Source organism: Gymnoscopelus microlampas, assembly GCF_963454915.1.
Source record: "Gymnoscopelus microlampas genome assembly, chromosome: 11".
NCBI classification, from domain to species: domain Eukaryota; kingdom Metazoa; phylum Chordata; class Actinopteri; order Myctophiformes; family Myctophidae; genus Gymnoscopelus; species Gymnoscopelus microlampas.
In genome coordinates, this window is record NC_139948.1 from 25,590,795 (window position 1) to 25,616,700 (window position 25,906).

Consider the following 25,906-nt stretch of genomic DNA (forward strand, 5'->3'; position numbering starts at 1 on the left):
GCCATGTGTACAGTATGTGCTAGTACAGTATGTGTGTGTGTGTGTGTGTGTGTGTGTGTGGCTGCTAGCATGTGTGTACAGCATGCAAGTGTTAATTCACAGTTTTGCCTAATTTAGCTTCGCTGGTGTATACATGGCGTCACAGTTCTTGCAGGCAGCCTGTGTTTTATCAGCTCTGCTTCATTTACTAGACTAACAAAGGGAGGATTCTGCAGAGATTACTGTTCATTACACACATACACACACCACACACACAGTACAGTGTTTATTACATGCACACACTATTCGTTACTCACACGCGCACATTCTACAGTGGTTTTGGTCTCCTGCGTCATATGCAGTTGGTAATTGCTATAGTGTTCTAACTTCACCACTGCTATTACACTGTACTGTTTTACAACACTCTGAATAACCAGTTAAAGTATTCTATTTAAGCATCTCTGTCTGTCTCTCACCCTCATTCTCCCTAGTCTGTCTTTGATTATCCCCTTGTGGGACAGACAGAGACCCAGAGAAAGACGGATATAATGGACAGAGATAGTTGGGATGGGGAGACATTTGGGCCCGATTAACTAAGCTGTTTAATCCCATATTTTGAATGTAAAGGAATTTACGCAACTTCCCACGTTATGAGTGTGATTCATCAATAAAGTTTATATATTATCCTTTCGTTGTTGTTTTGTTAGCCTATTATTTGGTGGTGGGGTTACTTTGTAAACTTCTTATTCTCATTTATGAGAGCATTACGTTCAGCTGATCCATGGTGCAATCGAGGGACCCGTTTCCAGACAGAACAGATGTACAAGTTGTCAAGGCGATGCAACGCCAACGAGATCTGTATATTTTGACGAGAGACGAAGTTGAACTTCTTCAGCACGGTGAAGTTGGTTTGACGTTAGGTGAAGTCAGTTTGAAGTTGGATATTTCCTGTTGCCTTTTTATGGTGTGAAATGGAGCGTGGAACAATGCAAATGAACTTATCGGGAGCGCGCTTGTGATTTTACGATCAGATGGCAGCCGTCCGGATTCATCATGACATGCACCTGTGATTCGCACATTTAAGGGATTTACACACCCTTTCGTCAGTTTTTGCTTAGAGAAAATACACCCTCTTTAGTCACTTTACACGTTATTTACGACCAGCTTAGTGAATCGGGCCCATTGTTACAGAAATTGTGTGTGTGTGTGTCTGTGTGATACTGCCCAGCAATAACTATGAATGGATAAGCAAATATTCATGAAACTTTGTATTATTTTTATTTTCCATATTTACAATACAATGGAAGCAATAGACAATAGACTGTACAATAACACTGATGAGGCAGGATATAACCCCCACCCACATAGACAGAAGACAAGCAGACCACATCGAGTCAGGTGCCTAGCTTCCCTCCATCGGGACCAGGCTTGGACAGAGAGTGCAGATGACCCATTTTAAAATCATGTTTTCAGTACAACAAAAACACAAAAAAATATTTTCCTTTCTCGGGGTTATAGGGAAGGAAACATCACCTCCCTTGTGTCTGGTGGTTACATAGTCACCACCTGGGGTTCAGAATAGGTATTATCAAAGACAAAAACACTAATCTACTCAGGGTTTTATACACCGTCTGTATAATTGCCATCATGGCCTGGTGGACCACCTACGATATTCATGAAACTGGGTGGGTGTGATCTACTGTAAAAAAACAAAACAATGGCACAATTACTCATTGTGTTTCTCCGGAACAGAGAGATGTACAACAACAGATGTAGGTGCAGGGATTAGGCCTCTTGGTGCACTTGTTGTCTAATCTGATTTGCTCTTACACTTTCTAGTAAATTGTCTCTGTCGGGTGGAAACCTCATATGTCCAAAACTGTTACATTTCAGGATTCAAATGCAAAAGTAGCAGATCTACAAGCTCGAAACACGTCGCTTCGAGCTTATGGATCTGCTACTTTTGATGCTTTTGTGTGACACTGTAGTGTGATCAAGTAGGGTGTTAGATAAGAGGTTTCTGCCCGAAAACAAGGACATATACTGTATACTGGCCTGTGTGTTCCTTAACGGTTCCTCCCAGCTATGGGTCACCAGGTGTGGAGTTCACAGGACTACACAAGGACACTGCTGCTGTCACACAGATACACTTCCTGCCTGGACAGGTACGTAAACACCGCGAATGGCCTTATCCCATGTTGTTGAAGCGCAAGGGGGCGGGGTGGGGAGAGAGTCATATTGGGGAGAGACTGAGAGTAAATATTATAAACTTTCAGGACAGCTTAAGTACAAATATCATTTATGAAAAGGCTACTATAGGCTACAGTGAAGTCGGACTGAATAATGACTTCACTGTAGCCTATAGTAGCCTTTTCATAAGTGATATTTGTACTTAAGCTGTCCTGAAAGTTTATAATATTTAGAGAAATTTAAAGTTTCAAATACAAAAGTAGTAGTAGTAGGCGAGAATTAGCAAAGTGGACATTTAGCAAAGTGTTTCCTTTATCCTCATCTTGCGCTAATGCACGTAACTGTTTTGCTCTCACAGGGCCGTCTGCTGTCGCTGCTGGACGACAACACAATCCACCTGTGGGAGCTGGTGGGCGGGGCTCCCAGAGAGGTGGGTGGAGTCAAGAGAGAGGGCGTGGTGTGTCTCCAGGAGGTATGTGACTACACCCTTCCAGGGAGGCCGGGCATAGAGAGCTGCAGGTATGTGAGCGTCTGTTGCTCTCTCTCTCTCTCTACCTCCTAGGGGTCACTCCCTCTGTTTACTCCTATCCCTCTGTTCTCTGTGTCTTTTCCTCAGTGGTGGAAGAAGTACTTTGATTTTAAGTAAAAGCGGCACAATGTAGAAATATATAAAGGCCGGTATTTAAAATTCTACTTGAGTAAAAGTACAAAAGTATTGGCATCAAAATATACTTGCAGTACAAAAGTAATAAATACTAAAAATAGCAGATCTACAAGCTCGTTTATGAGCTTGTAGATTGTCTATTTTTGAATATTTGAAGCACAAAATAGGGTTTAACTGTATGTTTTATAATAACAATGAAAAGTAACTTTAACTTTTTTTACTCCGCTATAATTACTTGACAGCTTTAGTTACAACACAATATTTGCCTCTGAGATGTAGTGGAGTAGAAGTATACTCGAGTAAAGTAAAAGTACCTCAAAACTGTACTTAAGTACAGCACTTGAGTAAATGTACTTGGTTACTTTCCACCACTGCCTTTCCTCTGCCTATGGGAGAACTACAGGCAGCCCACCCACCTCATTGTGACCCTGTCGCTCACTCTCTTTCTCCTACCTGTATGTGCGGCCATGTGTCAGGTGTCCTTTCACTGGATCAGTGTGAGTAGTGACATCCAACGCTGCACAGTGCACACACTCCTGCTATTTCCACGCCTCAGTCTAACTCCATCCTCCATTAAAGCCTGAGTACAGCGCCGCTCACAATAAGCACGATAACTATGGCGACAACTATAAACATGTCGTTTTTAAAAAACGGTTCTAACTGAAGTGGATGGCAGCATCCACACCACAACTATTAACGACAGCGATGGTCGACGTACACAATGTCGTTCGGATCACTTGCAGAACGATTTTCATGAATGATGGAAACATCGCCAGCCATTCAGACTCTCTCAGAAGGACATCTGGGATGCAGTCGGCGTCATTCGCCCTTGATGAAGAGACTATTATGAGTAGCTAACGCTAGCTGGTAGGCTAGCCGTCATTACCTCAGGTACAACTATCTCGCCTCCTTATAAATCATAATTAGAGTCGGATATTGCTGGTGTCGGGCAGAAATCTTGTATCTCCACAATAGGCTATAAGCACAGCAGCCATTTTGGAGAGAAATTGGGCCTCTTCTTCTTCACAGGTGTTACCAATGATACTAATGAAGACTTTGTTCAATTTCATGTAGCACAGTGGTTCTCAAACTTTTAATTACAAGGACCCCCATAACTCTGAGAGTGTACAAATGGAACCAAATGGACACGTAAGGTTCCATTTGGTTCCATTTGTACACTCTCAGTTACTTTTAAAATGCACAATATCAACACCCTGACTCTGTTTGACCAGAATGGAACAGAGCCTTCATTAGTATCATTGGTAACACCTGTGAAGGAAGTAAGAAGAGGCCCAATTTATCTCCAAAATGGCTGCTGTGCATAGAACCTATTCAACTTTTCAAGTTAATGCCCTAGTTTATCGCAAGGCATTGAGAGCTTGTAAATCTTGTAAAGTTTTGGAGATACACCCGACAGCAATGATATCCATATATCCTATTGGATGTGTCTTTCAGCACCACAGAGATGGGAGATCTCTCTATTTCTTGCCCTCTCATGTGGGCTCTCTGACACAGGCTCACACAGCTAGACTGTTTGGTGCTGCTGTTTATAGAACATATCGTTCGTCAGTGTAGACGCTCACATTATCCTTACTGTTATAGTTATCGTGCTTGGGTGAACAGCCCTTTATACTTGTTTGCGCGCCCGCGTCACGCCCCGAAAATAGCACATGTACAAGCTCACAGCGCGTTGTGAGCTTATGGATTGGCTATTTATTTTCCGGTGTGCGACACTGGTGCACAACTAAGTATAAATCACCTTTTTGCAGCTACACTACATTGACATATATTGTGATTTGGTTTGCTGAATACTGCGAACATCTTGACCCACCATCTTCTATACAAATGTATTCTTTTAGTACTGGTTCCAAACAAGTGCTCTTCTGCAAAGAAAGGATAATGCATAATATCTTTTTTAATATGATAATTGTCTCCACCAGGAGACTATGTTTTCACTTTCCGCCCCCCCCCCCCCCCCCTCGGCCAAGCTAACATTGGTCAAGCCTCACGTGACACGTGACAATACGTTGAAAGAGTGTGCTCTGATTGGCTAGTGAGCATGACGTATAGCGGCCTATAAATAGATGTGTCACTTTGAAACACTTTGAAAGAGTCTTGGTCTCTTTCAAAGTGAGGTAAGACAGGAATAATCACGAAATGGCTGAGAAATGGCGGAGTAACACTTAAGACAGGATTAATCAAGTAACACTTAAGACAGGATTAATCAGGAACAGTACTGGCGGAGACCTGTGCTCCGAGGAGCACATTTTCTAGTTTAATTTATTTTACTTCTCCAACACCTGATTTTAATTTGTGGACCTAGTCTACAAATGTTACAGGAACAACACCTTGGGCCCTATCGTGCCATACCCCTTATGCCTAAACGTCTTAGGCATTTTTCACTATTTTGACAAATATTTTAAAATAGAGAAAATAGCCGCTCTACGACGTGTTGGGAGCTTGTAGATCCACTATTTTCACTATTTTAAAATGTTTTTCAAGGTACAGCGCAAGAGAGGGCCCCTTGTGTTCACAACAAAATATGCAGTGTTAATTTAAGTCGGGACCTGTAAGGAGCACTCTGGGTTGTAGTCTTTATTATAGTGATGCACTGGTCAGCTCTGGAGTCACCTGAACACCATGGTAGCAGCTGTTGTCACCCTGACCGCAATCTGCTCTGTTGTTTCTAAGCAAGGCTAGTGGGTGACTGCACCCAAGCTGCTGTTTTTAAGATGTTTCTGCTTTCTTGCTACTATAGGGTTAGACTACTAGATTGCATTTGCTTAGCATTCAGGCCTATTGTTGAAATGTAGAATAAAACTCCACTATGCCTATTTGTGTGTATGTGGTTTTGTTTTTTATAGAATGAACAGATGAAATATACACTTGATAGGCTATAGTGAATCCATGAAATAAGAAGATACATATTTATGGAAATCTAGTGGAATCCTAATGTTCCTATAGAAAAAGAATTGACTTTGGATGGAGAAACGTGGAATGCTAATGAATATGTAGATGAGTGAATTGCTTGATAACCAAGTTGTTTGTGGGCTGAAATGTAGGCCTGTTTTGGAATTGCAAATGATTTTGCAATTGAAATGACCAAAGGAATGGCAAAAGTGACACAATGCCTGATAGCCTACGGCTAGTTAAAAGCTTATTGACTCGCATAGAGCAAAGCTTGGAGTGTTGACAGGGATGCACACACGTATTAGTAAAAATAATATTTTTATGCAAATTTAGGACAAATGGCGCATCTAAGCAGTAGCACCAGAAAGAGGCACTGATGATGTGTCTGTCCTTTTTAATGTGCTAGCTGGCTAGACATTGGTTACCATAAAATTGTTAGAACACATTCTAGAGCTGTCATCATTTGGCACTTTCAGGAGCCTTTCATGGAGCCTGTGGATCACGAGTCAACCCGTGCATCATAGAAAACTTTCCCAAACGCCCTCGTTTTGATCTAAGAGAGGAAGACTGCAGTCTTTGGGGATTTAAAATTTGCAGTTGCCAGCTGAGTTTTTTTGTCCTTCTTTGGTGTTCAACAAATTGCGCAGCCCTACTTTTGATTTCCCTTAACCTATTTACGCTCTTCCCTCCCCGCGTCTCTATTAGAACTGTCATTCAGCAAACATCACTTTTCAGTTTTCCTTCGCTCCATCTTAATCTCTTTCTCATCAGCTCTTCTCCTCCGCAGAGAAATGACATGTCTGTGTCATTAGCTCTGTCACAATTATTACATAATCGCCTATCGTAATTATTTGATATAATCATAATTATTTGATATAATCATAATTATTTGATATAATCATAATTATTTTTACATAATCGTCTGAATCTCTTCTGTTGAAAAATGTTCATACATTCTCCAAAATTTTGGAAATAGCAGATCTACACAAGAATTCCACACATTGTGAGCTTGTATAGATCGTCTATTTACGCTATTTAAAACCATATTCAAAGTATACAATTATTAAATATGGCCTGTTTTGGCCGTAGTACATTATTTATTTTGATTCTATTTCTTGTTTCCATAGCCTAAAAGAAAAAACGGAGATTTAAATTTGTATTTATTTGTTCCAATGTTGAATGTCAAAAACACAATCAAATCGTTAATCGCAGTTATTTGTACGACAGTTAAAAGTAAAATGTCATGATCGTGTGCATTCCATCTGCATCTCTTCATCATTCCATGGGTATCTCTTCATCATATTTCTCTCCTCCCTCTCCAGTGCTACCCGGGTGACTGTGCTCCTCCTCCCGAGGTCATGTGACCTGCTCTGCGTTGGAACAGAGGGAGGGGGCGTGTACTTCCTGGATCTGCCCTGCCTCTCTCTGAGGGACAACCAATCACTGCTCCAGGACCAGGTCATGCAGAGGTGAGAAGCGTGCGCACGCGCGCGCGTGTGTGTGTGTGTGTGTGTGTGTGTGTGTGTGTGTGTGTGTGTGTGTGTGTGTGTGTGTGTGTGTGTGTGTGTGTGTGTGTGTGTGTGTGTGTGTGTGTGTGTGAGTGTGTGTTTGTGTGTGTGTGTGCATGCGTGCATGTGTGTGTGTGTGTGTTCCTAGAGTCTGGAACATAACACTAATAACTCCATACTCATAAACTCACTCATGAACCTTGAATCAATAATTCATTAATGCACCCAAGCAGCTGCAAGCAAATGCTTTTTCAGCGCTGAGAACGTTGTCATCCTCCACTGTGCCTCTTGTCCTGTTCTTCCAAAACCAGATGGCTGCCTCTAGAACAACACATCAGGGCTTTTGTTGATAGAAACATACGCTAACAGTGCTTCTCAAAGTGGGGTCCAGGGACCCTCAGGGTTCCTTGAGGGGGTTCAAAATGGACGATTACAGGTCTGTAACTCTGAAAGTATACAAATGGAAGCAAATGGTTCATTTGGTTCCATTTATATACTCAGAGTTATGGGGGTCCTTAAAATTTTAAAAACATGTTTGAGAGCCACTGCCCTAGAATGATCATTAGAGTCTGTTTTGATAAACAGAGTGGTTCTTGAACGCACCATAATCAGGGTTCTGTTGATAGAAACAGACTCTAGATTAGAATTATATAGAATCCGTTGCGATCGTCAGAGCTGGACTGTTGGTTCTTGAATGCAACACATCATGGTTTCTGTAGATGGAAACAGACTGAATAGTGTGTAGTTCGAGTTCCATGCAGTGAAACATTCAGCACTGTACTCATCTTAGTGAGCATACAGTAAAAGTCCTCAGTGAGAGTGTACGACTGTACCCATAAGGGTCCATTCGGTTACATTTTGTACACTGTCTGAGTCAAATGAACACTTGAGGATTTTTACAGAGTAATGGTCTCTTTTTGGATTCTCTACACAAGCCACTTAGTGTGATTGTGTATCGCTCCATATCTGTGAGCCATGGGATTGGAGACGTTATGAAAAGAGGCTCTTTAATGGCCTCTCACTCTCTTTCTCCCTCTTGTTCACTCTCTCGTTTTTAGCGGTGCCAACCGCTCTACGTTTGTCCGTCCGTCCGTCCGTCGTCCGTATGAGCCCGGGATGAGCACGGCAAAGAAGAAACACATACAAACACATGCGCGCACACACACACACACACACACACACACACACACACACACACACACACACACACACACACACACACACACACACACACACACACACACACACACACACACACACACACACACACACACACACACACACACGGACGTGGAGACTGCCTATGCCATCTCTCCTCTCATTGCCCACACGTACCACTGGTTATCAAAGAGGGGTCCAGGGACCCCCAGCGTATGTTATGTCCGAGCACGGGATGAGCACGGGATTTTAAACAGCTATAACTCCAGTGTGCAGCATGCCACCAAGTCCAAGTTTGGTATGTGGACTTAGACCACCAATAGGGATGAGCATGAATTGCTGAAGTTATCAAAGAGGGGTCCAGGGACCCCCAGCGCATGTTATGTCCGTCCGCCCGTATGAGCACGGGATGAGCACGGGATTTTAAACAGCTATAACTCCAGTTTGCAGCATGCCACCAAGTCCACATTTGGTATGTGGACTTAGACCACCAATAGGGACGAGCATGAATTGCTGAAGCCCCGCCCCAGGGTTCCAGGGACCCCCAGCGTATGTTATGTCCGTCCGCCCGTATGAGCACGGGATGAGCACGGGATTTTAAACAGCTATAACTCCAGTTTGCAGCATGCCACCAAGTCCAAATTTGGTATGTGGACTTAGACCACCAATAGGGACGAGCATTAATTGCTGAAGCCCCGCCCCCTCTGTCTTCCCATTGGCTGGCCTTTAAACAGCCATAACTCAAGTTCGCAGCATGCTACGGAGTACAAATTTTGTACATGGACTAAAACCACCAATAGGGACGAAGTGCAATTACTTAAGCCCCGCCCCCTCTGTCTGCCCATTGGCTGGGCTTTAAACAGCCATTATTCCAGTTTGCAGCATGCTACCAAGCACAAATTTGGTAAGTGGACTCAGACGACCAATAGGGACGAACTGAAATGAGTTAAGCCCCGCCCCAAAGGCACCGCTTCCTTCACACAGGGTGTGATTTTTTCTTTATAAACACTCTTTCTCGCCTTTGAACATAAAATACACTCCCATTCCCCTCCACTCACGCCTCCCAACTGTGCATGTAGCAGAAGCACATATGCGAGTGCGCAGACTACACACACACACACACACACACACACACACACACACACACACACACACACACACACACACACACACACACACACACACACACACACACACACACACACACACACGCACACACAAGCGCACGCACACACACACCACAAAATTCGCAATAGCAAGACACATGCACTATACAGGTTACCAACACCATACAAAACACACATGCACAACAAACTGTGTGTACACACACACACCCTGCACATGCACACACCCCGCACGCGCGCGTACACACACACACGCACGCACGCACACACAGGCACACACAGACACAGGAGTTGAGTCAGGGTTGTGAGGTTCAGGGACCACAAGGACATTCAGATCCGAAGAAAGTGAAGCAAGGCAGAGGTCCAATAGAAGTGGAGTGTTATAATTCCAGTTCAATTCTCAAATACAATTGAATAAAATAACCGTCCCTGACATGATGGTGATTCAGCCTGATTCACATGGTGACTCAGACCCTTTTCAAACGCAGTACAATGCAGACTGACGTGTGACGCTGCAAGGCTGAGTTCAGTGCAGTTGGTATGAACTATTGGACATTGTACAAAGGTAGTGAATTATTAGTTTAACCCATTAAGACCTGAGTCTACAAATACCTTCTAAATCAGTAGTTCTCACACCTTCAAGATTTTTCAGAAATGTTCAAAAATAGCAGATGTACAAGCTAGCCAACGCTAAAATCTAAAATGACAGATGTGTTCAGTCGAAATTTCCTGTTTAATATATATTTATTTTAATGTTAATGTTATTTTTAATCAATGTTAATTTTTATTAAACCAGGATAGTAAATATTGAGATTAGAAATAATTTCTTTGAGGGAGACATGGCCAAGACAGGCAGCAGCATAATTAAAAACACAGTTACAAACAGAAAAAACTAAGGAAGACAATAAAATCTATATATTTTAATTGACCGGGGTCCCCCAGGGCTCTATTCATGATCTATTCCTTTTTTCCTCTACAGCAAATCTCCTTGCCGAAAATAGCAATCTTGGAAGATCTGCTATTTTCGTTGAATGTTCACCTCAGAATCAGGACGCTAGGTTCATGTGGTTAAAATAAATCACATTTCTTAAAATACTTTTAAGAGTCTGTTTCATAACCAGATACCGTAAATGTAAAAAAATGGTCATGTTCATTCTGCAAGTCATTCTGCAACGCATTTGAATGCCACGGGTGCAGAATACACAAAGGCCCTTTTCCCAATTTCCATACGGGCATTTCAAACAGAAAGCATCTTTCCATGTTTACAGAAATGAAAGGTTTAGAGTAACGTTAGATATGTCCTACATGTTCTGTCAACAGCTTATACAGCAATCCATTAATAATCTATAAAGAAAATAATTCAGGTCTGTTTGTCATCTTCTGGATTTCACCAAGCACTGAAAGGTTTATGGTTTTGATTTGTTGCATTAATTCAATTTGCTGTTCACGTCATTTATACTATTATTTATACTACTGGATTAACATCCAGTAATGTTTTATATATGCGTATACTTATGTAATATGTGTCTGTCAAACTATATACTTATTTGTTCTTTTCACTGTCTTTCTTTCCATACCGTACATTCTTTCCATTCCATAGAGGACTCCTGTATGTTAGAAACATGTGGCAGACATATGTTGCAGGACAAGTGTGTGTGTTTATTTCACTGCGTTCCTCATTGTACTGTACTGTTTGTACACTGCCTAACAGTGTGCTGTTGTGTTCTGCTGTAACACAGCCTCATTCTGACTGAGTGGCCAAACCCCTCATTACACAGGCTTGTTTATGGAAGTGGGCGGAATTGAAGCCTAACAAGGGCCCTGATAAGGCTTTGTGTGTGTGTGTGTGTGTGCGTGTGCGCTGTGTGTGGAGATGGGAGAGAAGATGTTGGACAGTGCGGCTTTGTGCCGGCTGCCAAAACCTGGTGTTCCGGTTCAGGGAAGTGTTTAGTCGAATCTCTCCACACGCATGCACGCGCTCGCACAATCTTACACACACACATGCATACACACACGCACGCGTGCACATGCGCATACATGCACACACATACACACGCATACACACAAGCTCATCGGGTTCTGCAGCAGGATGCCGGATTCCCTAAAAATACTCATGGACAGAGAGGGAGAGAGAGGGAGACAATGGAATGTTTTGTTGGGTTTCTGCCTGTCTGCTTCCGGAGAGGATCCTCAGTCAGCCCTCCCCAACCAGTCAGAGGTGTGTGTGTGTGTGTGTGTGTGTGTGTGTGTGTGTGTGTTTGTGCACGTATTTGTGTGGCAGGCAGGCTATCTCTCCAGGGTCAGTTCTGCCTCATCCGCAGCCAAGTGCCCAGAGAGTTCGCCCATCTCCCCCCACCTCCCCTCACTTTCTCTTTCTCAGATATGTCTGCCCTCCATCCTCTGCTTTATCGCTCTGTTGTCATCTGCATCCCTCTCTTTCTCCTCACTCCCTCCCTCCACACAGCCCCGCTGGGACAAGACCTCTGTCATCTCAATGCGGTATCTCTGATCTTTCTGCTTTCTAGTGCTACTGTTGAAGAACGAATGCACACCGAAGTGTTCATTTAATTCTGAAACGGACACTTCCAGAGTTAAATAAACGGTTCTGGCTCTCTGACTTAAATAAACACAGGATTTTGCGGTGTAGTTGGGACATCTTCCCTGCAGCACAGCTCCTGCCTTCATTTGTTGTTGTTGTTTAGATGAGGTTCCTGTGCCAGGGCTAGGGTCTTTGGACTTGTGTGGATGAATTCTTGGCTTGAGTTTTCAGAGAGCTATTTCTTTAACGTTTGAACCTCATTAGCTCTCTGCTTTCCAATCCCTATGCTCTACTTACAAAATAGCTGCTCATTAAACATAGCATTCCTCAGTTATTTTCGCCTCCAACATCTCTGTTCCGTGTCTAATGAGGAACTGGAGGAAGAGATGCAATCCCTCGATGTATGAGGACACAGGGTCAAATATGGCATCGATGGGTTTCAAAAGCAGCCCTGAGATGGGATAGTGGTTTTTGGTTTGTGTGGGTGTATTTTTCTTTTCCAACTGCGAATGTTTTTGGTTGTTGCATAATAGTATTGTGTTTTTCAGCTTGCCAGAGGACTACAGGTGTGGGAAGTCTTTGGGACCAGTGGAATCTCTTCAGGAACACCCCCAGCTGCCTGGGAAGATTCTGATTGGCTACAACCGAGGCCTGGTGGTCCTATGGGATCTGAACGCTCGACATCCAGACCATCTCTTCCTGGGCAAGCAGGTATCTAGTCAAAGAACAGCGTTTTGTGCATGTTGATCAGACTGATGCTCATTCTGTTTCTGTTAAGAGTGCAAACTTTATTTAATTTATTCATTTGTGTATTTGATAGGGGAGGAGCACATTAATGAACATCCATATCATCACCTTATTAAACTAATGGCCTAAGTCATTTTTTGAGGAAATGATATTTTTGCCTAAATCAGCTCCTCATGACACTGGTCACCTCTGGTAAAATCGCCCAACTCCTAATTGAAAAGGATCATGCTGTTCATGCCCCTTTTAGTATAAAACACGCCCCTTTTAGTATAATGGCCTAACTCCCTAGTGTGACTTAGGACAAAATAGGCCTTTTGTTTGGCCTAAGTCACATGTTTTTGTGACTTAAGCCAAATTATTTACTGATTTAGGCCATTTTGTAATTTGTTTTGCTTTTTATTTTGGCGTAAATCAGATTTAATCCTATTTAAACCTATTTCAATCTCTTATGTTACATAACTGACAGTCAGTGTTATTTCTATTTAAATAGTCATAATTTGTTATAAACATTTTGGGTGAAATGATTAAGAAATATCATATAGTTTTGTTCTGGATCAGTTTTTAATTTTTCCTGAAAACCTTGAAAAAATGACTTAGGCCATTAGTTTAATAAGGTGACGATATGAAAAAATATATAAGTAAACATGCCGGCGTTAGCCAGACGATGGGTCTTAAAAACAGGATATGTAGGGAACTCCCTTATTGCGTGGTAGTGGTAGTGGTAGGCCATTTGAATAATGGATTTTATTTATTATGCACTTTACATTTGTGAAAATCTCAAAGTGCTTTTGTAGGCACATTGATCTTACTGTGTTATATTGGAGCATCCCTTGGTGCTGGTTCAACTGTCCTAGAACTTTGTTGCATTGTGCTGGAATGCTGCCATATCTCCTTTCTCTGCTACATTGCGTTGAACGCATTGCACTGAAGCAGGTCAGAGTAATGTTGGAGAAATAGCCTGATAGGCAGATCATGAGGGAAGGTCCCTCATGAATACTGTATTGCTAAAAGCAATAAGGTATTCATAATAGAGGAGATGAAGGGCTTAGCATATAGGCATGAGATCAAGTGTGTGTGTGTGTGTGTGTGTGTGTGTGTGTGTGTGTGTGTGTGTGTGTGTGTGTGTGTGTGTGTGTGTGTGTGTGTGTGTGTGTCATACATTACATACCGTATGGGGAGACATAGCTTTTTGTATCCTTAATTGTCTTTGAACCTTGCTGACCGATACAATATTTGAATTGTGTGTGTGTGTGTGTGTGTGTGTGTGTCAATCTGCAGCAGCTGGAGAGCCTGGTGTGGGAACGTACTGGAAACTCCTTCGTTAGTTCCCATAGCGACGGGGGATATTCTGTGTGGCCTGTAACCAGCGGCAACCCCTATATTCACCAGCCAGTGTCCTCTACTATACCTTATGGTGAGAGACACACACACACACACACACACACACACACACACACACACACACACACACACACACACACACACACACACACACACACACACACACACACACACACACACACCTCTACCCTATACCTGATAATAAAAAAACACCTGTTTGTCACAGGGCCATTCCCCTGCAAGGCCATTAACAAGATCCTATGGAGGACCACACAGTCAGGGTGAGTGGCACGTTGACACAATGAGGAATTAAGTAAGTCAAAGTAATGATATTACACGTTCTTTTTGCAATGGATAATTCAAAGCAAAATCAAAGCTGCAACTCCAGTGTTTCTCCCATTACCCTTTTTTTTTATAGAGCTTGGAAAATTGTGTTATGTATTTTTTTAATCTAATGACTAACCCAACTGGGCACTTTTCCTCGTACGACCCATTAGTACATGAAAAAAAAAATAAAAAAATCCCACGCTAGTGCTTGCAGCTCTCTCCTTTTCCATTTCATTGTGTTATAATGGAGAGCCTTTGTGTTGCTTTCATTTTTTCTGTCTTGCCATGGAGAGCCTTTGTGTTGCTTTCATATTTTTCTGCCTTGCCTTGGATAAGCCTGATTCATACTAAGTTACACGCCAGTGTTACCCGCAAGAATAGCTGGTCTACAAGTGCACAACGCATTTCACCCGAACCTATAAGTATAAATTGGGCTTAATTCCAACAAAATCAACTATTGTTCCCCATCCCATTCTCTCCTCCAGTTCTCCAGTGTTGTTGTACAGTGGAGGGATGCCCAGAGCCAGTTATGGAGACCGCCACTGTCTGTCCATCCAGAAGGACAAAGAGCACATCACTTTAGACTTCACATCCAGAGTCATTGACTTCTTCACTGTCCACAATGTGGAGCAGGAGAAAGGTGAGGGGCTCCATACAGTGTATACACCCAAGCAGCTTGCCTGGTGTTGCCAGGGATATTGCGTTGACAAGGTGTTGCATTGCAACGCTTTGATCAGCGTGTTCAGGCTTCAGACTTTCAGTCTATCGCCCTCTCTTTCTTTCTCACTAATCAAGCTCTGATCTGAAGTCACACACAAGAGAAACCGTTGCTTAACAATTTGCTCAAATCAGCAAAGACATGCCTGATGTCTGCGCAAACCAGCGTTTTAGGCAACGGTTAACGTGAGCGCAAATATCTGTTCATTCCGTTGTTAGACAAAAGCTTCTGTTGTGTGTGTGTGTGTGATGTCAGACCAGAGCTCGATCAGCGAGGGAGAAGGGTAGAGCTCGATTCGCACAAGAGAGACAAGGGGATGGAGAGATGGAGGGACGTGTTGTCCGCACAATAACCCTGTCAACACCGGGCAAGCTTGATAAATGACAGAAATCACGTTTCCTTTTTTATTTTATTTTTTATTTCAGAGGATCTTCCATACCACAACAGACACTTGAATATATGAGTTTAACTTTAAGGTTTACAGAGCCTCTATCCTTCCCTCTTTTCTTTGACAGAGTTTGATGACCCCTCGGCTGTGGTGGTTTTGTTAGAGGAGGAGTTGGTTGTAATCGACCTCCTGACCTCTGGGTGGCCCTCTCTGCCCACACCTTACCTGGCTCCTCTGCACTCCTCTGCCATCACGTGCTCCTGTCACGTCTCCGCTGTTCCTCCTAAACTCTGGGAGAGGCTGGTCAACGCAGGCAAGGCCCAGCAAGGACAACAGCGTGCACACAGGGTGAGGCACAGGTCCTAGCCTTTGTGTTTGGTGTGTTGTTACCCCATTGGTAAGGTATCTGTCAAGGCGCTGGATTTACTTTGCAACTGGGAAGGGGACTTTACCCTAAGAGGTAGCCACAGTCCTTGCCTGCATGTTTGACACATGTAAAGGTTTTTTTCACATGGGAAGTGACTGACACGTAGTAATACATTTTCAATGAGAGGCGAGCGGGCAGTTAGGGAGGCGAGGGCGTGCTTGTCTCACGCACATGCCTGCTCACTGCTAGAGTTGAAATGTGTTTCACTTTTTTCTACGTGATGCGTAGAACTGTGTTCATTCACATGAGGAGCACTGTGTGACCCCTTGGATCCAAGCGAGTACGCAGACTCGCAGAGTATAAAGACCTTAAACGAACACTGAAGATTTTAGTGTATGCATTAATCGTGAGTGTACACATGTATTAGTTAACATACATTGTTCGCCTATTATGACATGCTAGGGTTCAAATGATCAACGCTCTTATTATTTACTGCTGTAATAATTTGTCTATATATGTACTCATTTTGTGCGAAAGAAAGCATACTCTGATTAGACTGAAAACCATCTTGAGGAAGGTAGTTGTGACCGAAATGTTGATGTGCTTTTAATCAATTCAATGCAGAGGTAACCAGTGTGTGCGGGGAAAATAAATTATTTGAAGAAAAAGACAAATTATTCCCTGCACCACAGACGAGAAAAGCTATTTAGTGTGGATGTTGCTTTCAACTTATCTTAGACGCACACCTTTTCCACATTATGTAGTAGGCTAGCTGACCTGCCAGTACTCAGTAATGTGCACTCACTCATGCACGCACGCACACGCATACAAACACACACACACACACACACACACACACACACACACACACACACACACACACACACACACACACACACACACACACACACACACACACACACACACACACACACACACACACAAACAAACAGGATTGCAGCATTATCTGGGTTCCTATAAAAATGAACTGATAACACTCTACTGTATAGAGTTAAAGTTCCTCAGTTAGAACGCTGATCCACAAGTCCGCCTGTATCCACAAAGCTCCTGGAAGTAGCACAAGGCTTAAGTTTTAGCAGTAGCAGGGCAATGCTAGTAGGTCAACAGTGTAACTAGATTTTATAATGCATAGCTTTTAACTTGGTGTTACATTGGAGAGGTTAATTATGAGGGTAGTCTATCATTAAAGTCGTACCTCAGCTTAAGTCTAGAGACTGTGTCTGTCATCAGGAAAGTCAATTGCCATTTGAGTGTTGGTCTGCTGGCTGAAGCCTGTTAGCTTAAAGAGCAGGTGGAGGTGGTTAAAAGGCTTTGCAGCGGCTTTGCTGCCTGTATCAGCTGTTTGATTAAGGACAGATTGCACGCACGCACATACGCACAAACTCACACACGCATACCCACACGTGCATGCGCACGGAGCTGAGTTCATAAGTTCATAAGTTCATATCATTCCTGCCTGTTTGTGTGAGGCCAAGCTTCTGAGGTTGGCATTAGAACTGTGTGTGTGCGTGTGCGCAGTACTTTCAGTACGTTCACATTTGTGCCAGGACTAGTGAACATTTGAGTTGGGGTTGAAAACTAAATGTTATCCTGCCATACCCTTATCTGTGTATGCTGTTCAGAATCAGGATAAATAACTATACCTTCCTAATGTTTGTCTTTTGGTGCAGAGCTGGCCCATATGTGGAGGGAAAAACCAGGCACCTCCACCAAAACACCAGGAGCTCCTCCTTACTGGGTATGGGCACGCGCGTGTGCGCGCGCGCACACACACACACACACACACACACACACACACACACACACACACACACACACACACACACACACACACACACACACACACACACACACTAGGGGATGGGCATTTCAAGTAATTTCCATATTTGCTTTTGAGTTCAATTATTATAGATATTTATGTCTTTGAAATTAATTTAGGAATTAGTGCTGGTTGTGCTGTTGCACTCATTGCTGTGCAGCACTGGCCTGGATTAGAATTCATCTGAAAAAACTGAACTATACTTATACTTGGTTGTGAGCTTGTAGGTCGGATATTTTCTGTATGCGACACTGTGCAACCAAGTATAAAATACCCCTTAAGGACAACTTGTCAAAGCTGTTAACTCTGCAGCCAGTGCCAGCGTTTTTGAGCATTTTTTTACTAACCTTTCAAGAGCCACAGAATATTTCGCTCCAGGACGATCGACGCGCGAGTGTCGCAAAAGACAGAAGAGTGTCTCTGCCTCCATCGGCGAAAAAAGCATGTCACCGCAACCCTCCGTTCTTTAGTTATTGGCTGTTGAATATAGCCTCTCGCCAAAAATGCAGAAATAAACAAGAAAGCAGAGACTGTTCTGCTGTGGTTTGAAACCGAAGGACATCAGAGAAAAAGCTGATGGCTGGCTAGCTAACCTATAACATTTGTATTTATTTATTTTTCAAATTGAGGGATTTGTTTTGCCGTTATTTGTTAGTTACCGTGTAGAGAGACAGGATTAACGTAAAGAGAGTAGGGGAGTGACAAGTGGCAAATAGTCCTTCAGAACCGGGGGACTCGCTGTCAGGTATTAGAACCCACGTGGTACGCCATCGTAATGGGTAGGGCGATTCATTTAATTAACGATTCATATAAATTATCAGCTGAGGTTGTTTTCAATCTACCTTGAGCCCACCCCTCCCTATTAATGTACAACAGCTTGACATGTCTGTATGCTCTCTACAGCCACGAGGACGGTACAGTGCGCTTCTGGGACGCGTCGGGCGTCGCCCTGACGCCGCTGTACAAACTCAGCACCGCCAGTGTTTTTCATACCGACTGTGACCCTAACGACGACCCTCAGGACCCTAGCGACGACCCCGATGCGCAGCAGGAGGAGGAATGGCCACCCTTCAGGAAGGTGAGAATTGAGAGCGTGTGTGTGAGAAAAGAGGGGAGAGAGGGAGCGGGAGAGAGAGTTGAATCTTTCCTCTTGAGATCAGACTTGGGTTCTCGTTTTACAGGCACTGGGAATGAAAACAGCCTGTTTTACACACACACACACACACACACACACACACACACACACACACACACACACACACACACACACACACACACACACACACACAGTCACCCCTGCAACACTACATCTGTGGCCTAATTTCCCTCTCTGATAGTTTTCATGTGTTTGGTGTGCAGACAGACCCACCCCATTGTTTCCCCTGACTCTGAACTAACCACAGTCTGATTCTGTTTTAATGGCCGCGTCCTGCTCCGAATAACATTCAAATAAACTGATTCAGCACCAAGGCACACAGTAGATCTCAGCATCGTCGGATCCCATGAGATGTGGCGAGGTTTGCAGCTCTTTCAGTACTGGCAGGGAATCAAGATTGGTCATGCGGATTTTCCCTGGTTGAATATTTCAATAAACCAATACAGTGTTAGGGGTTTGAGCTTAGTCACAAATGGCGCCTGTTGATGAATGTAAACAAACAAACTGATCAGCTACATTTGTTCCTAAATACGCTATGTATCCATTTGACTGGATTTAACCCATTTCTTACTCACGGCATGAAGATGACAGTATCTATATGAGAAGAGATGAGGTAGTGTAGCTGTGACTAGTTGTTCATGTATTAGCCTAGTTCAAACTTGCAGCATAACAGGATTGTGTACATTAACCCATAAGGACCTGAGCCGATTCTAGAAATGCCTTCTAAATCAGTAGTTCTCACGCTTTCAAGATTTTTTTTTTTCAAATTTTCAAAATTAGCAGATGTACAAGCTCGCAGCGTGGCTGTGAGCTTGTACATCTGCTATTTTTGAATAGCCAACGCAAACATCTAAAACGACACGTATGCCTTTCCGGTTTTAGTGGGTCAAATGAACGGTCTCCTTTTCCCCTCTATAGCAAATCCCTTTGTTGAAAAGCCGTGTTATGAACTTGTAGATCTGCTATTTTGGTAGAATGTTTGCCTCTTTCTGCCAAATGTTCATTTATTTTCACTGAATGTTTGCCTATCATATTACAAATTTATTCATTACATTTTTGGGACCTTTAAAAAAGATTTTGCATAAAAAGAAAAGCTCTCTAAGCTCATAATGCATTGCAATGTAAGACGGACATGATCTGGTAGATTGGCTAGTATTTGCTGTCAGACAAAGTATATAGGGCTTAACTCTCATGCAGACACCTTTTAGGTCCTGTGTTCACACTCCTTTTACAATATCTTCATCTATCATTCTCCTCTTTTTCACCCCATTCTTGTACTTCTTCACTGTCCGACCCGCTCCTCTTCTGCATTGTCCTCTACCTTTCTCTCCTGTCCTGTAACCCATGGTAACAGAGCTGCATGCTCTGGAATGTAGCCCTCATATGGGATGAAGAGCCTTTCCCTGTTTTCCTCAGTAATGAAAACCAGATCCCTCACTCTCTGTGTGTGTGTGTGTGTGTGTGTGTGTGTGTGTGTGTGTGTGTGTGTGTGTGTGTGTGTGTGTGTGTGTGTGTGTGTGTGTGTGTGTGTGTGTGTGTGTGTGTGTGTGTGTGTAAACCACCTCTCCTACTCCTTGTTTTGCCAAGACACAACTCTCTCATGAGAGAGGATACTGTTGGAATTCCTACTGTGTGTGATTTAGTGTCTATGGACATGCATGTTGTTTTTCTTATGTTTGTGTGTGGTGGTGGTAGAAGGGATTGTCCAGGAATTCTCAAATTGTCGTTCTCAAACCTTTTACTTTCAAGGTCCCCCTATAACTGTACGAATGGAAATGTGCACACTCTCAGAGTTACAAACCTACCTGTATGACGGGGATTTTTTTGGACCCCCCCCCCCCACACTTTGAGAACCACTGTGTGTAAAGTTTGGAAATGGAGACTGTTCTGTGGAAGGGTTCCAGGAGGTCGCTCTGACATTCCACCCTCCGTCCAGAATGTGTTTGTATTCTTAAGATGTAGCATACTGTCTCCAGGACATTGGGTTGCACATTGTGACTGGATGCAATTAAAATGGTCTGTGGTTGTTTTACTGTCTTAATGAGTTAAAACCCAACTATTTTGTGTGTGCGTGTGTAGGTGGGATGTTTTGACCCCTACAGTGATGACCCCAGGCTCGGCATCCAGAAGATTTGCATGTGTAAATACAGCAGCAAGCTGGTGGTGGCAGGGACTGCTGGACAGGTACAGTACATACTGTACAGTATATGTAACTTGCAGTACACACGCACACGCACACACGCACACGCACACACACACACACACACATCGTGTCTCTTAAGGTGCATTCCCACCGAAAGATGCAATATTTGTTTGAGTGGTGCGATTACATACAAAATCAATGCAACAACGCAACTTGGTGCGACGTTGTGTCATAGGTCAGTACCAACTGAAGGGGGGCGAGGCCTAGAGGTATTTAAGTCACTTTTACTCTGTATTGGATCAGCAGGGAACCAAATCTGAGGAGTGAGATTAATGAAGCAAGAATTTGTCAAAGTTAGATGGATCCAAGTTGAATATTTCAACTTCTGCAAATAAGCAAATTCAGACAAAATTCACTTCCTATCACGTCCTTTGCGTCACCAAATTTGCATCTATTTGCATCTTTGCATTGACTTTGTATGTAATTGCGCCGTGATAATAATTGACTTTAGTCCGGTGTGAACACACCGTCATAATTCCAAGGATGTGAAATGATCACCTGCTATCATATGAACAAATGAACACGGAGGACTTTACTGTTCAGACTGTGTAAACCCGTCTCTCTGTCCAGGTGATGGTGATGGGTTTGAGTGACGAGCGTTCGGAACACATGGTGGACGTGGCTGTGATGGACCTGCTCCAGGACAGGGAAGGTTTCACCTGGAAGGGCCACGATAGGCTGGAGCCTCGCCTTAAGCCCGCCCCCTTCCCTCCAGGCTTCCAGCCTTTAGTGCTTGTGCAGTGCCTACCGCCGGCCTCGGTAACCGCAGTGACGCTGCACGCCGAATGGAACCTGATGGCCTTTGGGACGAGTCACGGCTTTGGGCTGTTCGACTACCACAGACGCAACGCTGTGCTCGCCAGGTGGGTACCAGAGCGGTGCCGGCGGGTACCAGGGCAAACATTGTGTTCACCAGAGCAGACAGGAAGAGGGCATGATCTTGATAGGGTGCTGCCATGTTAAATGAACACACTCTACTGGATAACTATGGAAATAGTTAATTGCAGCATTTTTTACTTTTGGTTATAATTTGGTCATTATATATAACCAAATTGATTTGACTGTTCTTTCAGAGTTATAGGGCATTGTAGTCTCTGTGTTTAGTATTTGTCTTTGTCATGGGTTGCACTCATTTCTTTCTCTTTTGTTTTCTAGTCACAGCTCTTGATAGGGTGCATCCTTATTTTGGGTGGTCTGTCACACTGCCTCAGTCTCTGTCTGTCTGTCTGTCTGTCTGTCTGTCTGTCTGTCTGTCTGTCTGTCTGTCTATCTGTCTTCTCAGGTGTATCGTTCATCCTAATGTCATTTTGTCACACTGCCTCTCTCTCTCTGTCTGTCTGTCTGTCCTCTCAGGTGTACCCTGCATCCTAATGTCACTCTGTTACACTGCCTCTCTCTCTCTCTGTCTGTCTGTCTGTCCTCTCAGGTGTACCCTGCATCCTAATGACTCTTTGGCTATGGAGGGCCCACTGTCCAGAGTCAAGTCTCTGAAGAAGTCTTTACGACAGAGTTTCAGGCGGATCCGCAAGAGCAGGGTGTCTGGCAAGAAGCGCACCATCACCACCCCCACCAGCAAGGTAACACACACACCACACACACACACACACACACACACACACACACACACACACACACACACACACACACACACACACACACACACACACACACAACCTGTTCTGCTGCTGATCACTGCCCATTGGGTGTGTGGAATGAAACGCTGCACTGTCGTGTTGTGTGATGTATACATACGGTATGTGTGTGTGTGTGTGTGTGTGTGTGTGTGTGTTTGTCTATAGGTTCAAGAGGCCAATGCTGCGCTAGCAGCAGAGCAGGAGGAGGTGGCACCGGTACAGCGTAGGATCGAGCCCCGATCAGCTGACGACTCACTGTCTGGGGTGGTCCGATGTCTCTGCTTCGCCGACACCTTCCTACGAGACGGTGCGCTAACATACTTACACATGCTTGGGTCATGGTCCATTCATTTGGAATAAAAGATTTGAATAAAAAAATGTTCTTGGTTGAATGTTGGAACTTTTATGAGAAAACAGAGTTTTGTTTATCCACTTGAACCCCAGCATCCATATTCTTGAGGCAGCATCAGCCAAAAATAGCAGATCTACATTGTGACACGTTGTGAGCTTGTAGATTTATTTTGGCAAAGACAAGTGCACCAAAAAGAGTGCACCAAGTAATTCATATCCAAATATAGAGGGTTTAAGTGGTTAATTATTATTTGTTTCTGCCTCATTGTCTGCTCTCCAGGTACGCATCACGGCCCCACGCTGTGGGCGGGCACCAACTCGGGCAGCGTGTACGCCTATGCTCTGGAGGTACCTGGTGTGGGCGGCGGGCGTTTGTGTGACCGAGGCGTTGCTGGCGAGGGCAGCGCGTGTGCAGAGGCGGTTCTGGGTAAAGAGATCCAGCTGATGCACCGGGCGCCGGTGGTGTCGATCTGCGTGCTGGACGGCCGGGGGAAACCGCTCCCGGACCCCTACGAAGCAGCACAGGACCTGGCCACAGCACCCGACATGACCAACGCACACTCGGTACTCATTGCTTCAGAGGAACAGCTCAAGGTAAGGGAGGAAAGAATTACTATTCAATGTTTCAGAAATATGGGTATAAATATGTATTATGTACTGTGTATATGTGTTTATATATGTGTGTGTGTGTGTGTTTATATTTTTGATAGTAAAAGATGCATATAATTCAATTGGGTCTTGAATGTCTTATCTCCTCTCCACACGCCCCTCCCCAGGTGTTCTCCCTTCCTAAGGTCAGTGCCAAGACCAAGTTTAAGCTGACGGCCCACGAGGGCTGTCGGGTGAGAAAGGTAGCCCTGGTGGTGTTGAGTTCTACAGCCCAGGAGGACTACAGCGAACACACACTGGTCTGTCTCACCAACCTGGGAGACATGCACCTCTTCAACATACCTGCCCTCCGACCACAGGTAAGACGGTGTGCAAATATGTACATGTTCAGTATGTGTGTGTTAGAGCCAGACCAATATATGGACCATTATTTGACCTTTTTGTCATTATAGCCCAAAGTAATCTTTTCATTATAGCCAAAAATAAGTAATTGTAGCCCAAAATAAAAAATGAAAATGAAAACCTTCATCAAATCAAAGTTTTTCAATTAAATTGAAAAACTTTGATTTGATGAATGTTTTTAAAAAATGTGGAATAAAATTTGTATATGAATTTATTTTGACAATACGTATATCTCATATAAAAATCACACCCTGTGTGAAGGTAGCGGCGCCTTTGATACATTATGTCATCGATATGTGTTTATAATGTGTTTATAGCCATGTGTCACGTGAAGCTTGACCAATCACTTTGTTGACGGGTCTGACCAATCAGAACGTTGACGGGTCTGACCAATCAGAACGTTGACGGAGAACACGGACAAAGTCAGGTATAGAGCAGGATCCGCTCTATAGAGCGGCTGACCAATCAGCACGTTGACGGGTCTGACCAATCAGAACGTTGACGGGTCTGACCAATCAGAACCTTGGCGGGCCTGACCAATCAGAACGTTGACAGACCTGACCAATCAGAACGTTGACGGAAAAGACAGGTATAGAGCAGGACCGCTCTATACTATGTATATAGCGGCGCCAGCGCCGCTAAAAATTGGCTTATGGGAGGGCGGGCGGACCTCTGACGTCATTCTTACTCAGCCATAAACAAACCATGGCCACGGTCACTATGACACCATAACCATAAATAAACCACGAGTCGACTCCATATATGGGCGCAAAAGTGGGCATGCCCATATATGGGCATATACTGATTACATCATGGATCTCCATATATGGGCATAAAAGGGACAAGGACTGACAGATACAGATGTCTCCATATATGGGCACAAAAGAGAGACAGACAGGCGGCTACAACGGGTACTCTTGACAAAGCCCCGACACTATGACTCAGACATATTGGTCGGACGTAGGTACGCGGCCCCAACCTCTTGTCGTTCAGAACATCGGTAATCGGTGGACTAGGACTCTAGTCCCAAAATCGGGATCGGGCACTTGTGTTTGTTTGAGAGGCAACTTTCTTCACTAGGTTATTCTGACATTTCACTGTGGTCAGAATGTGTTTGTACATCTCTTAATGCTGTCTGGAAGGATTTTCTGCCCACAAAACCATGAAACGACTTGGATGGCGAGGGAGAGAGAGAAAGAGAGGACGAGTGAGAAGAAGAGGGAGAGAACACGTAAACATGAAAAGGAGAGTCATTAAGTAGTAAAAAGATAATGCAGAGAAATGGCGACGGGAAGGAGTTCTCCAGCTGTGTTGGAAAGACAAAAGAAGGAACTGAGAGGAGAGAAAGAGAGGGTGACGTGAGGAAAACGGAGCTGTTCAGCTGTTAAAAAGAAATGACGAGAGGATAGAAAGAGCCGACTGTGAACCAGATGGACATCTCTGTGTGTGTGATTACCCACAACCAGTGATGGAAGAAGCACTCACATGTTTTACTTAAGTAAAAGTATCAATACTGATACACAGTAGATATACTCTGTCAAATGGCCTAAATGTATATAAGACTGAATGTATGTTTCGTAATAATAATACAAATCTACAAAGTAACTAGTAAAAAGTTTTCAAATAATTGTAGTGGAGTAAAAGTATAATATTTGCCTCTGAGGTGTAGTGGAGTAGTTCATCTTCATGAAGTAAATACAACTAGAGAATATAAAATAATGCCTGTTTTGATCAGACTGTTATTTCCATAC

The 25,906-nt window shown here is 43.7% G+C and overlaps 1 protein-coding gene across 1 annotated transcript in view; it reads left to right on the forward strand.

The window, feature by feature from the left end:
- The window catches only part of llgl1 (LLGL scribble cell polarity complex component 1), a 54,902-nt gene that overhangs the window by 19,155 nt on the left and 9,841 nt on the right, over positions 1-25,906 (forward strand). Inside the window, exons 3-18 of the mRNA XM_084070892.1 lie at positions 2,063-2,144; positions 2,528-2,688; positions 7,066-7,212; positions 12,621-12,783; positions 14,098-14,233; positions 14,387-14,441; positions 14,973-15,127; positions 15,721-15,941; positions 17,652-17,719; positions 18,704-18,878; positions 21,036-21,140; positions 21,730-22,022; positions 22,586-22,736; positions 22,959-23,100; positions 23,425-23,738; positions 23,921-24,112. Of these exons, the coding sequence (XP_083927018.1) occupies positions 2,063-2,144; positions 2,528-2,688; positions 7,066-7,212; positions 12,621-12,783; positions 14,098-14,233; positions 14,387-14,441; positions 14,973-15,127; positions 15,721-15,941; positions 17,652-17,719; positions 18,704-18,878; positions 21,036-21,140; positions 21,730-22,022; positions 22,586-22,736; positions 22,959-23,100; positions 23,425-23,738; positions 23,921-24,112 (2,560 nt within the window). The remainder of the gene's footprint in view (positions 1-2,062; positions 2,145-2,527; positions 2,689-7,065; positions 7,213-12,620; positions 12,784-14,097; positions 14,234-14,386; positions 14,442-14,972; positions 15,128-15,720; positions 15,942-17,651; positions 17,720-18,703; positions 18,879-21,035; positions 21,141-21,729; positions 22,023-22,585; positions 22,737-22,958; positions 23,101-23,424; positions 23,739-23,920; positions 24,113-25,906) is intronic.